General features: G+C 39.7%; 1 protein-coding gene across 1 annotated transcript in view; it reads right to left on the bottom strand.

The window, feature by feature from the left end:
• Positions 1-6364: 6364 nt before the first annotated feature.
• msto1 (misato mitochondrial distribution and morphology regulator 1) overlaps positions 6365-12540 on the bottom strand; it is a 14290-nt gene continuing 8114 nt past the window's right edge. The window contains exons 10-14 of the mRNA XM_017485193.3: positions 12310-12441; positions 12054-12238; positions 9828-9932; positions 9597-9706; positions 6365-6949 (exon numbers count right to left, since the gene is read on the bottom strand). Coding sequence (XP_017340682.1) covers positions 6696-6949; positions 9597-9706; positions 9828-9932; positions 12054-12238; positions 12310-12441 — 786 coding nt within the window. The 3' untranslated portion in view covers positions 6365-6695. The remainder of the gene's footprint in view (positions 6950-9596; positions 9707-9827; positions 9933-12053; positions 12239-12309; positions 12442-12540) is intronic.

Here is a 12540-nt window from a genome sequence, read left to right as displayed (position 1 = left end):
ACTTAAGTCTCTTTTTAGTAGTGTTCATGGAGGATCTTTAGGATCATTCTTTGTCTGACTACCACTCCGTTACATCTGTTTACAAAGGCTGGTCTTACTGAGAACAACTGGGACCCAGTGACGATGCCCTGAGGTTCACTAAAGTACACAGTACAAATGCCTTCACCAAGACATGATCTCAATCAACAAAGGGTCTCATTTATATATAATTTTCTATCCAACATTCATGTAATTATTTTAAAATCACCAGAAACATGGCTGCATTCAAATTGATCTTTATTATTTGTCATCAGGTGATTCATCCTTCCTGTTCATGCTACACGATCTCCACAAGGCTGTCATACTTCACCAAACTCTCACTATTAAGTGATGGAATGTGAGGGAGTAGTGTTTGTGGGCTGTACAGAGAAAAAACAAGGTACCGTGGACAAGCACCAGAAAATGAGATTGCAATGATAAGGGATCCCTTTACTTTCCTGTTTACAGCCAAAGAGAGACTAACGAACACACATTAGGCTAACCAACAGATGTCATTATAACATAAAAGAACAGATTCCATTATTCCACACTCATTCAGGCTAATATTTTGTAACATTTGTAATTTTGTAGCTAGTATATATTCATTTTTGTTATCTTAGTATTTTCTCATGTAATTATTTTATATTTAATGTATATTTTATAGGTTTTTACTATTCTAATAGCAGCTTAGAATGTTTATGAATAAATTCAAACTACAAACTCGTCTACTGAACATTACATCACGTTTAGGACCTACTGTATGTATGCATGTGAAGGGCTAAGACTCTTTCAATCTGATCAATCAGCAAGCATCCCAGATGAATTAGTAGATAAAAAATGAATTATGAATAAATTACTAAAATAAAATTAAAAAAGGTCTACAGTCCAGATCAGTCCTTGCCTTAAATTACCAGTGGTTCTATGTTCCTTGGTATACACATCCCTCACCACATGAGAAGATCAAAAACATTCATTCAAACAGTTTATGGTGTCAGTCAGCGTGTAAATTTTCCTGAGTATTTAGGAACACTTAAGTGATTATCCATGACTTGTTTTACCTCAACATACCAACATGTTTGAAAGGGATCAAATGCAGTTTTAGCAGCTCATTGCTTGCAAACTTGTTTTTTCATTATGGTGTGAAACACTGGATATAAACCCATTTTCATTCACCATGTTCAAAGCTTTGGCGGTTTTGGAGAGTTGGGAGTGTCTCTTTCTAGTTCAAATTTCATATTAAAGTTTTATTGGTTACATACACAACCATGCAGTGAAATTCTTTTTTTTTAATAGTAAAATAAAAGTAAAATAAAATAAAGCAAAATAAATGGACAAAAATCTACATTTTTTTCGATGTAGGTAGAAAAGGAAAATTTTTTTAATGATGTAAGGGATACGAAGGTCGATGGAAGAAACAGTATGACTGTATTTTTAATATGGTGCACAAATTTGCAGTCGTTGGTGCAATATATGCGATGCAACATCAGGCTGAGTTAGTGGGTGCTGTGCAAAAGTCTAAACCAGGGGTCTCCAACCTTTTTTCATTTAAGAGCTATTTAAAAAAAAAAAAAAAAAAATGAAAGTGTCTGAGAGCTACTCAGGTCATACAATACTTACAATCTTTCACATAATGTATCATAACTCTCAAATGAACAAACTGATCTACACCTGCAGGAGTCAGAGAAGAAGACAGAATCAGAGAGTACAGTTCTTTATGGAGAACAGCACACTTTGTTATAGTTGTCTACACAGAACTATACGGGAGTTTACGTATATACATTAATGAAAGTCCAAGCTAAATTAACTGGAATATAAACAGCAGTAGCATTTCAAATGTTGTCCTGCATTCTGAACTAAAATGTACAGCACATGAATGAGAGTGCATGGTACATGAGAAAGTGCATGATGGGTCACAAGTCTGACATGAAGTGCATTCACACTTATTTACAGTTAATGAGCTGACTGACACGGCACTGATTCCACAAGAGAGGTATATGCCGGTGTGTATGCACTTAGGTTCACAACAGTTCTTCAAAACATTGTAGATGTTGACTCCTCTGGTCGTGGTTTTCAGAGGAAGTAATGTAAAAAACTCCTCTGTGGTGGAAAAATCATCAAAAACCATCCGGACAATAACAGCCACCTGGGCTGTATCACTCAAGTCCACCGATTCATCACATTGAAATGACACCATTGACACCTTTGCCTGTCCTGTTCTAACTGTCCCATTACATCTGAAGAAAGCAAGGAAACCCTTCTTGCCACTGAGCTGGACATTAGCGATAGCGGACATCATTTCTGTCTTGCTTTTGTTGTCCCTGAACACAGTTTCTGCCTCCGCAGTCATCGCTTCCTTCACCATGGTGCCATCGGTGAGCTTGTGTGTTATCGAGACGCGTCACTTTAAATGATGCCTCTGTTACAGCGTTTCCTCTCTTTATCGGTTTGGTGAATAAAGATAGTTGTTTTTGTAATGTTGTCTTCAGCTGCTTCACCTTTTCAGTTTGTAGCCCGCTACCCACAGGAACGTCCGGAGTAAAGTCACCATGAACTTGAGTGACATGGCGCTCAACATTGCATCTTTTACCGACAGCAATGCTAGCAATTAATTTGTTACTAACAAAATACAAACATGGGGGCATCCAGTTTCCCATTTCGTCTGTTGAACGTGCCGAGGTCAAAATGATGCAATTCTGACCGGCGAATGTAGTTATTGAACACTGAGTTAACTTGACAGGATCTCATGGGTTAGAACTAAACTGATTACTAACATTAGCCACCTAGCTAGCACTGGATAACCTGACAGCAAACACTAGCCAGCTAGCTAACATGAGCGAACCTGAAACTGATTTCTGGAGATTTTTAAATCCACAATAGTCACTGCTAATGCTAAGCAGTTAGCTAACGTCAGCTGGCTTGTTAGCTCAGTTGTTAATGAAATTTGTCATCCTCAAATCAAGCCCTACATAAGAGTAAAATTTAGAGTCCTTTTGAGAAATGGGGAGGGAAGCTAACAGGCTCCTTACCTCAGTTTATCCGCCATTTTGTCTTCTCTCGCGTTGTAAATATGGATACATCCTCCTCTGTCTCCTTACGATAAATTTGTTGGTTGTATTAAAATGTCTGCAATCATCAATGCTAATGCTAGCCAACTAGCTAACATGGCAGGATCAGAGGGCTAGTTAGCACATTGCTAATAAAATCTGTCATCCTAATATAACCTTAAATAACATAGTAAAGAATAACCGCGTTAAAAGGGGAAAAGATGAGTTAAGGCTATTTTAAGACCTATTGAGAACATACCTGCAGAACTTAACAACATAATTAGTGCTAAAATACTTAATTTCCAAAGAAAGTAGTTTTATTATTATTTATTTATTTAAAAGTAGAAATGTAGATCATAACCTATTTAATTGCTTTCTTACCTCACTTTATCTTATCCCGTGATCTTCCCCTCCATCCCCCCTGCCTGATGCGAGTTTCTGGAATTTTCCATAAAAGATTCCCGCCACAAACCGCTTGACCAATCACATGCCACGGGAGCTCATTTTGTCATCAGTTGCGATGCAGATTTCCTAAATGTAATCGGTGATGGGACAGCTGAGAAATAACGGTCATATTTTAAAATGCTGAACCTTAGATGAAGGATGAGGGTCCGTGCACCTTTTGGCCATTCTGTGCTCGTGCTAGGAAAAACACAGCATACATTCAAAACAAACTTCATCCAAAGGAAATTGGCGGAAAAAAAGGAAACGTTTTTTTTTTCCTTTGCATGCACTGAAATGGATATTAATGATTTTTTCTTCATTTTTTTTTAAAGAACCCTGACTATGAAGTCTTGTAGGCCTTAACAAGCAATAATTTCCCTCTTCTACTAAAATATGTTGTTAGAATAGAAAATATTTATGAAGTGTAATCAATAAGTATAACCAACATTTAGAATTATTACTTAAGCATAATCAAATAATCAATATTGGTTAAAAAGCAGAATCTATATGCATAATCAATAGTTAGAAGCATAATCTAAATCCACAGAACAATGTTTGATCAAGTTATATTCTGAGTGTGGATCGAGTTGGATGAACTCTGTGTCTTACTGTACACTAGTTGTTCATTCTGTACCAGCCTGTATCCTCTTCCACAGAAGCAGGTATAACTTTGAGGCCAGATATCAAATAACGAGCTAGGATAAGACTTAAAAAAGGCGAGTGTGGATCAAGGTCAGGACACACAAGCCTGTGGGAAACCATGACTACCTGAAATCCTTTTGAGAAAAAACGACTAACTGCGGATGCTCCACAAATTTAAGATAACATATAGACATGGATATTTAATTGTGGTGAAGAAGATTGGTCTGTTTTTATGAGGAAAGGCAAAACCCTGCCTACAATGACTACACTGTGGAGGAAGGTAGAAAAAGGGCTGTGTGTGTGTTTGAATAATTTGGACTTTCTGCAGACTGTCACACTTTATTGTTTCAATAAAGTTTATTTACTTTTTCACATCTACTAAATTCTCTGTCTCTGAAGTTTTTGACTTAGGCTGAAAAGGTTGATTTATCCACGAGATAATAAACACATGATATGTTCATTACTTTAAAAATCCTTAATATTTAATACACATTTTAACCTACGGAGGCCGCCATTATGTGACATACGCAGTGCTCTCAAAATGGTTGTGCTGCTTTTGGCTGTAATGTTCTAGTTCTTGTGTGCTGTGATACAGGGGATATCTTTAAATATAATCAAACCCGTAAGCATCTTGTTAGTGTGTTTTTTCTGTACATTCATAACATAAAGCTCCAATAAAATTAGCCTAAAACACCTGGCATACCCAAAGTAAAATTAAAGCTGTTCTTGAACCATTTGGAGTACACGCATGGTTCTGGTCTCTTGAAAGGTGGATTAAATATTTTTACATAATTGGAATGTTTGGACCTTTGCAAGTGTAACAAGACTGTTTTTGTCAGGATGTTATTGTCAGGATGATCAGTGGATTACTATGAGGTGAGTTGCCTGCATTTCATGTTTGATTGTATGTCGATGGTCTGACAGATTGTAGCTGCTGTTGTGATTGCATCTCAAAACGGTTTATATCAATCGAATCACAAAAATCGTAGCTTTCCACTGATATGAGTACCTTCGTACACAGAGAAACTGTAGATAGCATAGATTTGCCCAAAACATGGCGGCAGCACGCTCATGGGCCGTGGGAATTTTAACAGGATAAAGTATATGACGGTGAGATGGCTGATAATCTCTAAAATTATTGATATTAGAATACGTTTCATAAACGATAGTTTAATCCATGTGCTTGCCTTGAACAACAAACACTCTCGGCTGGCATAGACGTGCAGTTGCTACACAGACACCATGGATTTTGCCCCACTCTCGCCTCCTCACCTCTCTGATCGTCTTCATTTGGATGGACATTTTAAGTAATGTCTTCTATATTAGCCTCCTCGCTTATGTTACACTCGGGTTCAAATTGAAAAGGCTAAAGACATGTTTATATCGCTGTAGGGTCGTGGAGAATCAAGACCGTTGCAACCAATTGATGTCGCTACCCAGAATGCATTGTGATGTAAACAGCAATGGCGGCCTAAGAGTGCAAGGATGTTTTTTCTGACATCTAGAGTGTTTTTATGTAGCGGATTTATATAGCGGATGTCAGAGTTAATCTAATAAGCCATCCAAGTCTTCATAGTCAGGGTTCCCTTTAAAAGTTTCTGCTTGTTTCAACACCAAAGTCTAGGAAACATATTTGTGAATCCAAATTCTCTGGTGTAATTTTGGAAGGTTATTCTGTTTTCATAAAAGATTGTTATTTTTTATAACATGTAGTGATCCCTATCTACCCCGTCACTGCTATTACACATCATAGCCATTCCAGATTGCTCATTAGTTTTAGCCCCAAATTAATCTGAAATGATGAAAATTAACCAGAAACGCAAAAGCTTTTTTTTTTATAAAAAAAAATATTTATTAATTTAAAACAAAACAAAACAAACAAACAAAAAACCCTGTTTAGAATGTTTCATCTGTATCTAGTTTTTTTCTCTTTTAAACTTAAACCAAAAAGACCATTTTGACTCCCTTTGGCAATCAGGCTGGATAGTTCTTCCATCAAATACTCTTCCATCTTCAAATGAATTTGAGCAGAATACTGTTTATTAATAACCGTTTTATGTTCATATAAAGCTATATACAAAAAACTATTTTTTTTATTATACATTTTGTTTTTATAAGGTCAGTCAATATTTGAAGGAGCAGGTTTTCTTTCAATAAAAACTAGCTTGGTTATGGAGCACACTCATGAACCACACTCATGAACCACAATAGTGAGGTTCTATCGGTCAATAAATGTTTTATTCTCGACTAACACACATGCAGTTTTCTTTACTTGAGAATATCAGTCCTAAGCACCCTTTTACCCTACAGTTTTGTCCCCAAGATGCTAAATATGGGGTGATTTTCATTATCCTCCATTTCCACCATCCTTCCTCTACATTACTTTTCCTCCCTCTTTCTTAGCAGCTAATCCATCTCACCATCAATACCACGCACTATCTAATCTAGTCCTTCCATCTTTATTTCTTAGCTGTGCCATGATTCAGTGCAGAACTGATTTAATTTGAAGAAATGTTATCTTGTTGCTCTTGGATTGTTTACACAGAGCTAATCATCATCATCTTCAGAGGAAGAGCGCACTGTGCCACCACTGTCGTCACGGTAACATTGCGCAAGCGTCCAAAGCTGCTCAAGGTTCTCTGCGATTTCAGATTGGTCGCTGTGAGAAAGGAAAGTGGGAGAAACTCGACGTAAATCGATGGCGCTGCAGGACTTCTGAAGCTCGGCTAGGAAACGAGACACCGATGAACTGGACTGCAAACTCGACAACACGGGAAGAGACAAAACCGGCGGGGGAGCCTCTGCAAGCGGGAAAATAAAACATATGGCACAATTAAGTCAAAACACAAATTAATTACTTAATTACTTTCAAATGCTAAATGAACCCAGTTACAGATAACCGGTTCTTAGCTATAAAAATAAACTGCCTCACCCAGACTTTAAACCACTTAAGGGAAAGTAAACACTCATGTTGAAGTACAGTATGTGACAAAAGGTTCAACAAAATACTGCGCAGTTAGAAATCACGCTACACGAATATTACATGCAACACACTCAGAGATCAAAGACACTACACAAACACCAACGCAGTTTAATTATTTCCGTTTACGTTTCTTGCCACATCAGTCAGAGCTGGACTGAGATGAATAATCTGTTTGAGTGGCAGTGGATCAGCTGGTAGAGCGGGTTGTACACTAATCATAGGCTTGGAGGTTCGATTCCCGGCCCACGTCTTCACATGCAGAAGTGTCCTTGGGAAAGACACTGAACCCCAAGTTGCTCCGATGATAAGTTAGTGCCTTGCATGGCAGCTCTGCTACCCTTGGTGTGTGTGTGTGTGTGTGTGTGTGTGTGTGTGTGTGTGTGTGTGAGAATGGGTGAATGAGACACAGTGTAAAGCGCTTTGTAGAACTGCTGTGTTTAAAAAGAACTATGTAAGTTTACCATTTAAGTGCCTCTCAACAACATAAAAGAACAAAAGAACAAAAATTAAACCAGAGCATAAACACATTAAATACACAAAATGAATAAATACAGCAAACAAACAACAAAAAACCATTATATTTGTAGTGAACTGCTGTGTTATTAATACTTGCCTGCCGTGGTGCTACAGTGCTGTGTAATGGTGTACCTGGCCCTAATAGAGTGTAATTTAGTGTAATATAGTATGACAATATTAGTGGTGATCAGGTGACCTGTTGCGTAGTGTACTACTATATAACACAGTAGACAGTAAACCAATGACTATGCAAAGTTGGTAACGCAAAGTTGGTAACAAATTGGATAACGCACTGATCAGTCCAAAATGTGTGCATTTTTGGTGAAATCTGTGTGATGTATGCTTACTTCTTTAGCATAGATTAGATTAGCAATGTAATATAACTATCTAGGCATGAGGCAGAATATCACAAAACAAAATACTGGCAAGACGAATCTGCTTCTCTGAGGTGCACTGTGATATTTCCATTTAATTACCATTCATTACGAGTTCTATCGCTTCTTACACACTAGGTGGCAGCACTAGAGGTAGTGGCATACAAAGCAGGAAGTTTATGAGTGGGAATCTAACTGCCTCGAGGAATGCTTACTTAATAGTCCAAAAAGTTACCTTGTATTCAAGTCAAACTTGACCCAGTGTACCTGTTAAAACTCAACCACACACAGACAAACTACTGTATGAAATGTGGCAATTTTAAAGACATGGAGAATTTTTAAAAAATTTTGCAGCACCTAATCATTTGTATATTTACCACAACACAGCTAAAATACTGCGTGACATGTCAGCAGTGAGGCCAAATGATTCCATGAGACACTGACAAGGCTGGTCCACCTTTATCATCTTACATCGAGAGACGTTTTTTCAAAACTGCATAACTGCATCTGTTGGATAGTGTTTAGACCTGTGTTTAAACCACAGTGAATGAGTCATGATGATGAGCATCAACCACACAGTGTTCAAAAAGAGAGACACTCAGAACCTAGACGGAGATCCTTGTCCTTGCTACAGAACCAAAAACTGGACCTGATCCAATTCCTCCTATAAGCCTAACCCCAAGCGCTAACCCATGAGACGCTGTACAACAAGGGACAACGAATACACTTATCCAACCTGAAGCACACTCCACCCCCTGGACTTTTGGTTTGACTACACCCTCTTGACGAGGTTGGAGGAGCAGGAGCAGGTCTGACTCCACCCCCTGGACTTTTGGTTTGACTCCACCCTCTTGACGAGGTTGGAGGAGCAGGAGCAGGTCTGACTCCACCCCCTGGACTTTTGGTTTGACTCCATCCTCTTGATGAGGTTGGAGGAGCAGGAGCAGGTCTGACTCCACCCCCTGGACTTTTGGTTTGACTCCATCCTCTTGACGAGGTTGGAGGAGCAGGAGCAGGTCTGACTCCACCCCCTGGACTTTTGGTTTGACTCCATCCTCTTGACGAGGTTGGAGGAGCAGGAGCAGGTCTGACTCCACCCCCTGGACTTTTGGTTTGACTCCACCCTCTTGACGAGGTTGGAGGAGCAGGAGCATGTCTGACTCCACCCCCTGGACTTTAGTTCTAGCGAGGGGTATTTAGAACCTGCAGTCCACCACACACACGTCCCTATCAATTGAGCACTTTCCTGCACCCGTGGTAGGCAGGCAGCTCGTGATTACGATTCAATTAAACACCTAATTTACTGTTCTCTATTTGAATATTCAAAAACATGGACTCGTCTCATTATGTGGAAAACGTCACAGGATGCCATGCAAACGTGACACAGGTCCGCGTCCAGGTTACAGATAGTTCTGGATTTGAATTAATAACGGTTCTGTGCTTATAAAGTACTACTGTGTACTACAGCGTCCGATAAGGTAACGTACAGTGTTAATAGCACTTGGCCATAGGAGAGGTCTGTAACGGAGCACTCTACAGAGTAGTGAAGTGTACAGTGGTGGTATCAACACCTACCCGTTGTGGACGTTTGGCTCTGTATTAAACCTTGAGGGTCGAGTTTTGGGCTGAAGATCTGAGGGAAGGGCGGGGTCAGTTTACTAGGGGAGGAGAGCAACTGTACTGCTCTGTGGGGCAAATAAACAAACAAACAGTACACATCATATTTACAGCCATAATGCATGATCTGTGATGTGTGTGAGTGAGTGTGAGAGAGAGAGAGAGAGAGAGAGAGAGAGAGAGACTTACAGTGGCGTAGACGGGTAGCGTGTTATCAGGTGTGTGTTCAGTATTTCTTCTCCTGACTGAGCACAGTGTAGATTGGAGGGATGTTCTGTTCCAGGAACCAGAGAACTGAAGGGATAAAAGGACATAATCTCTTCATGGACTTCATGACATCTCCATCAACTTTTTTTATTTCTTACTATTCTAGGGGAAAAATTGTGATGTACAGCAATTAAAAACAGGACATGTGAAGTTTTCTAATATCTACATCTGAACTAAAACAGATGAGGACGGTTCCCTTCTGAGTCCGGTTCCTCTCAAGGTTTCTTCCTCATATCGGCTCAGGGAGTTTTTCTCACCACCGTCGCCTCTGGCTGCTCATTAGAGATAAATGTCTAAATTTACCATTTATTTCTAATATTTCTGTAAATCTGCTTTGTAACAATGTCCAATGTTAAAAGCGCTATACAAATAAAATTGAATTAAATTGAATATAGAAACATTCTACATAGTACTTCACAAATTTCCATACAGTGCATTTATGGCAAGTAAACAAGTTACTATACTTATTTTTGTTTTAATGAAAGTACACAGCGTTATTCTGTTTTTTAATTCCTGGCAACCAGTATAACCATGCACTACCTCATGTCATTAAACCACCAGAATAACCTCCACAAATAAACAGTGATTTTAAAACCCAGAAATATGTAGTCTAAAGGAGCATTCCTTTAGAGATTGGACCTCAGGTGGCCGATAGATTAAAGATCGGACAGAGTTAGGGGCAGTGGTTAGCGATTAAGGCTATGGGTTCCTGATGAGAAGGTCGGGGGTTCAAGCCCCAGCACTGCCAAGCTGCCACTGCTGGGCCCTTGAGTAAGGCCCTTAACCCTCTCTGCTCCAGGGGGCGCTGTATCATGGCTGACCCTGTGCTCTGACCCCAACTTCCTGACATGCTCGGGTATGAGAAGAAAACAATTTCACTGTTCTGTAATGTATACGTGATTAATAAACTCATTATCATTACCAAACCATCATAAGGATTAGTATTACAGTATTTAATTAATCCTGCTTTACATTTGACCCAGCACGCAGTTCTTAAACAGAATTAACTGATAAAGCCAGAAGCTTCCTACAGCTAACTAGCTCTCTTTCTATTCACCGCTCTGTTCCTTAGCCTCTAACTTCACCGCTCTCATCTCAGGATCTGATTTATCCTGTTCAGTGATTAATTATATTTAATTTATCCTGAGTTCACAATAAAGAAGTACTCAGCTTGTGAGAGTGGTGAGCTACAGTGCTTTGTATAAGGGCTGGCTAATGTTAGCATTTTAGCAGTTAGCTTTTGCCCACACGGCCAATTCAGCCATAGACATTACATACTAGAAATAAGCTCAATTTAACTTCTGCCTTGTTTATTTAAAACAAGTTCTCAGCAATTTTCAGCTGAAACTATTACTATTTGCATCATTAGCAAAACTACACAGTTATCTAACATTGCACACATTTGAAGGTGATTAATCTAAAGCATCTCCTTACCTGGCTCTCTGAGTGATGAAACCTTATCTGCTGGATTCCTTATTTAAAGAAGGCCACTGAAAAGTTCAAAGCTTTATACAGACTGCGTTTACAGACCTGTCCAGGAGCTACATCACCTACTCCATGTTCAGCTCCACTCCTTCATCAGTAATTACAAACCCCACCTTAGCGCTGCCAGTGTTGTTCCTGGTGTTAATGCATTTTGTGTCTAAGTTTTTTTTTTTCTGAAACACAACATGATTTTTGCCAACACAAGAATTATCTGGCTGCACTGGGAGCTTACAGGTTTCAGCCGTGATTCTTTCCTCTCCCAGCATGTAGAAAGAGGGCGGAGTGAAGTGGCGTTGGGGCGTGTCTATAAAATGACCGACAGAAGGCCCATACAAACGATTATGTTTTGGAGTGAAGTGCATTCACGGTTTTACAAATGTTTTTTTTCTTTCCAGTCACATTGTGCTGAGGTCACGGATTAAACCATTACCTTTTAGCATGCTCTCCATATGTTTCAGGTTATTTGTATATTTTAGAAATGTAAACAAAGTGAACCATTGCGCCTGTAAAACGTACTGCTTATCGTTGGCATAAATAGTGCATCTTACTGAATCGACTAACGTTCTCACACACACACACACACACACACACACTAACAGTTTGTCAGACTAAAGCCTTCACTGACTCGACAACACAAAGCTGTTAGTGCTCAACACCTCATACCTCACACTGCTCTGTCCCTCCAGCCCCCGGAGTGTCACCGATTGGCCGAAACATCGCCCGTCGGCCAGCTCAGGGCAACCTGATAGAGGTTTCCATGGTAATGTGTCACCACAGGTGTTTAGCGCGTCAGGAAGGCAGCTGCCTTGCATCATGGGAAATGGAACAGACCCGTAAGCGCACACAACCTGAGAACAACAAACAGAAGATTATCTGATGCTCACGTGTGTATTACACAGGTGACGTTCTGCTATCTCACCTTCCTGCCTGAGACAGTGAGCGCGTCCGCCAGCTGCCACATGGGGGCGCTGTTCTGTCTGAGCCTGTAGGGGACAGTCAACGTGTCCAGAGCTAGAGCTAACACAGAGCTGCTGTGATACCACAGAGACGGCTGGAGAGAGAGGGGGTCAGGAGGAGAAACAGACAGAGTATTATTAATATTAGGTATAGACAGACAGGCAGACTTCTACAGCAGAGTAATCATCACCAG

The sequence above is a fragment of the Ictalurus punctatus genome, chromosome 14, assembly GCF_001660625.3.
Source record: "Ictalurus punctatus breed USDA103 chromosome 14, Coco_2.0, whole genome shotgun sequence".
Taxonomy (NCBI): Eukaryota; Metazoa; Chordata; class Actinopteri; order Siluriformes; family Ictaluridae; genus Ictalurus; species Ictalurus punctatus.
Note: the sequence above shows the minus strand (reverse complement) of the source record. Positions and strands in the feature narration are given on the sequence as shown.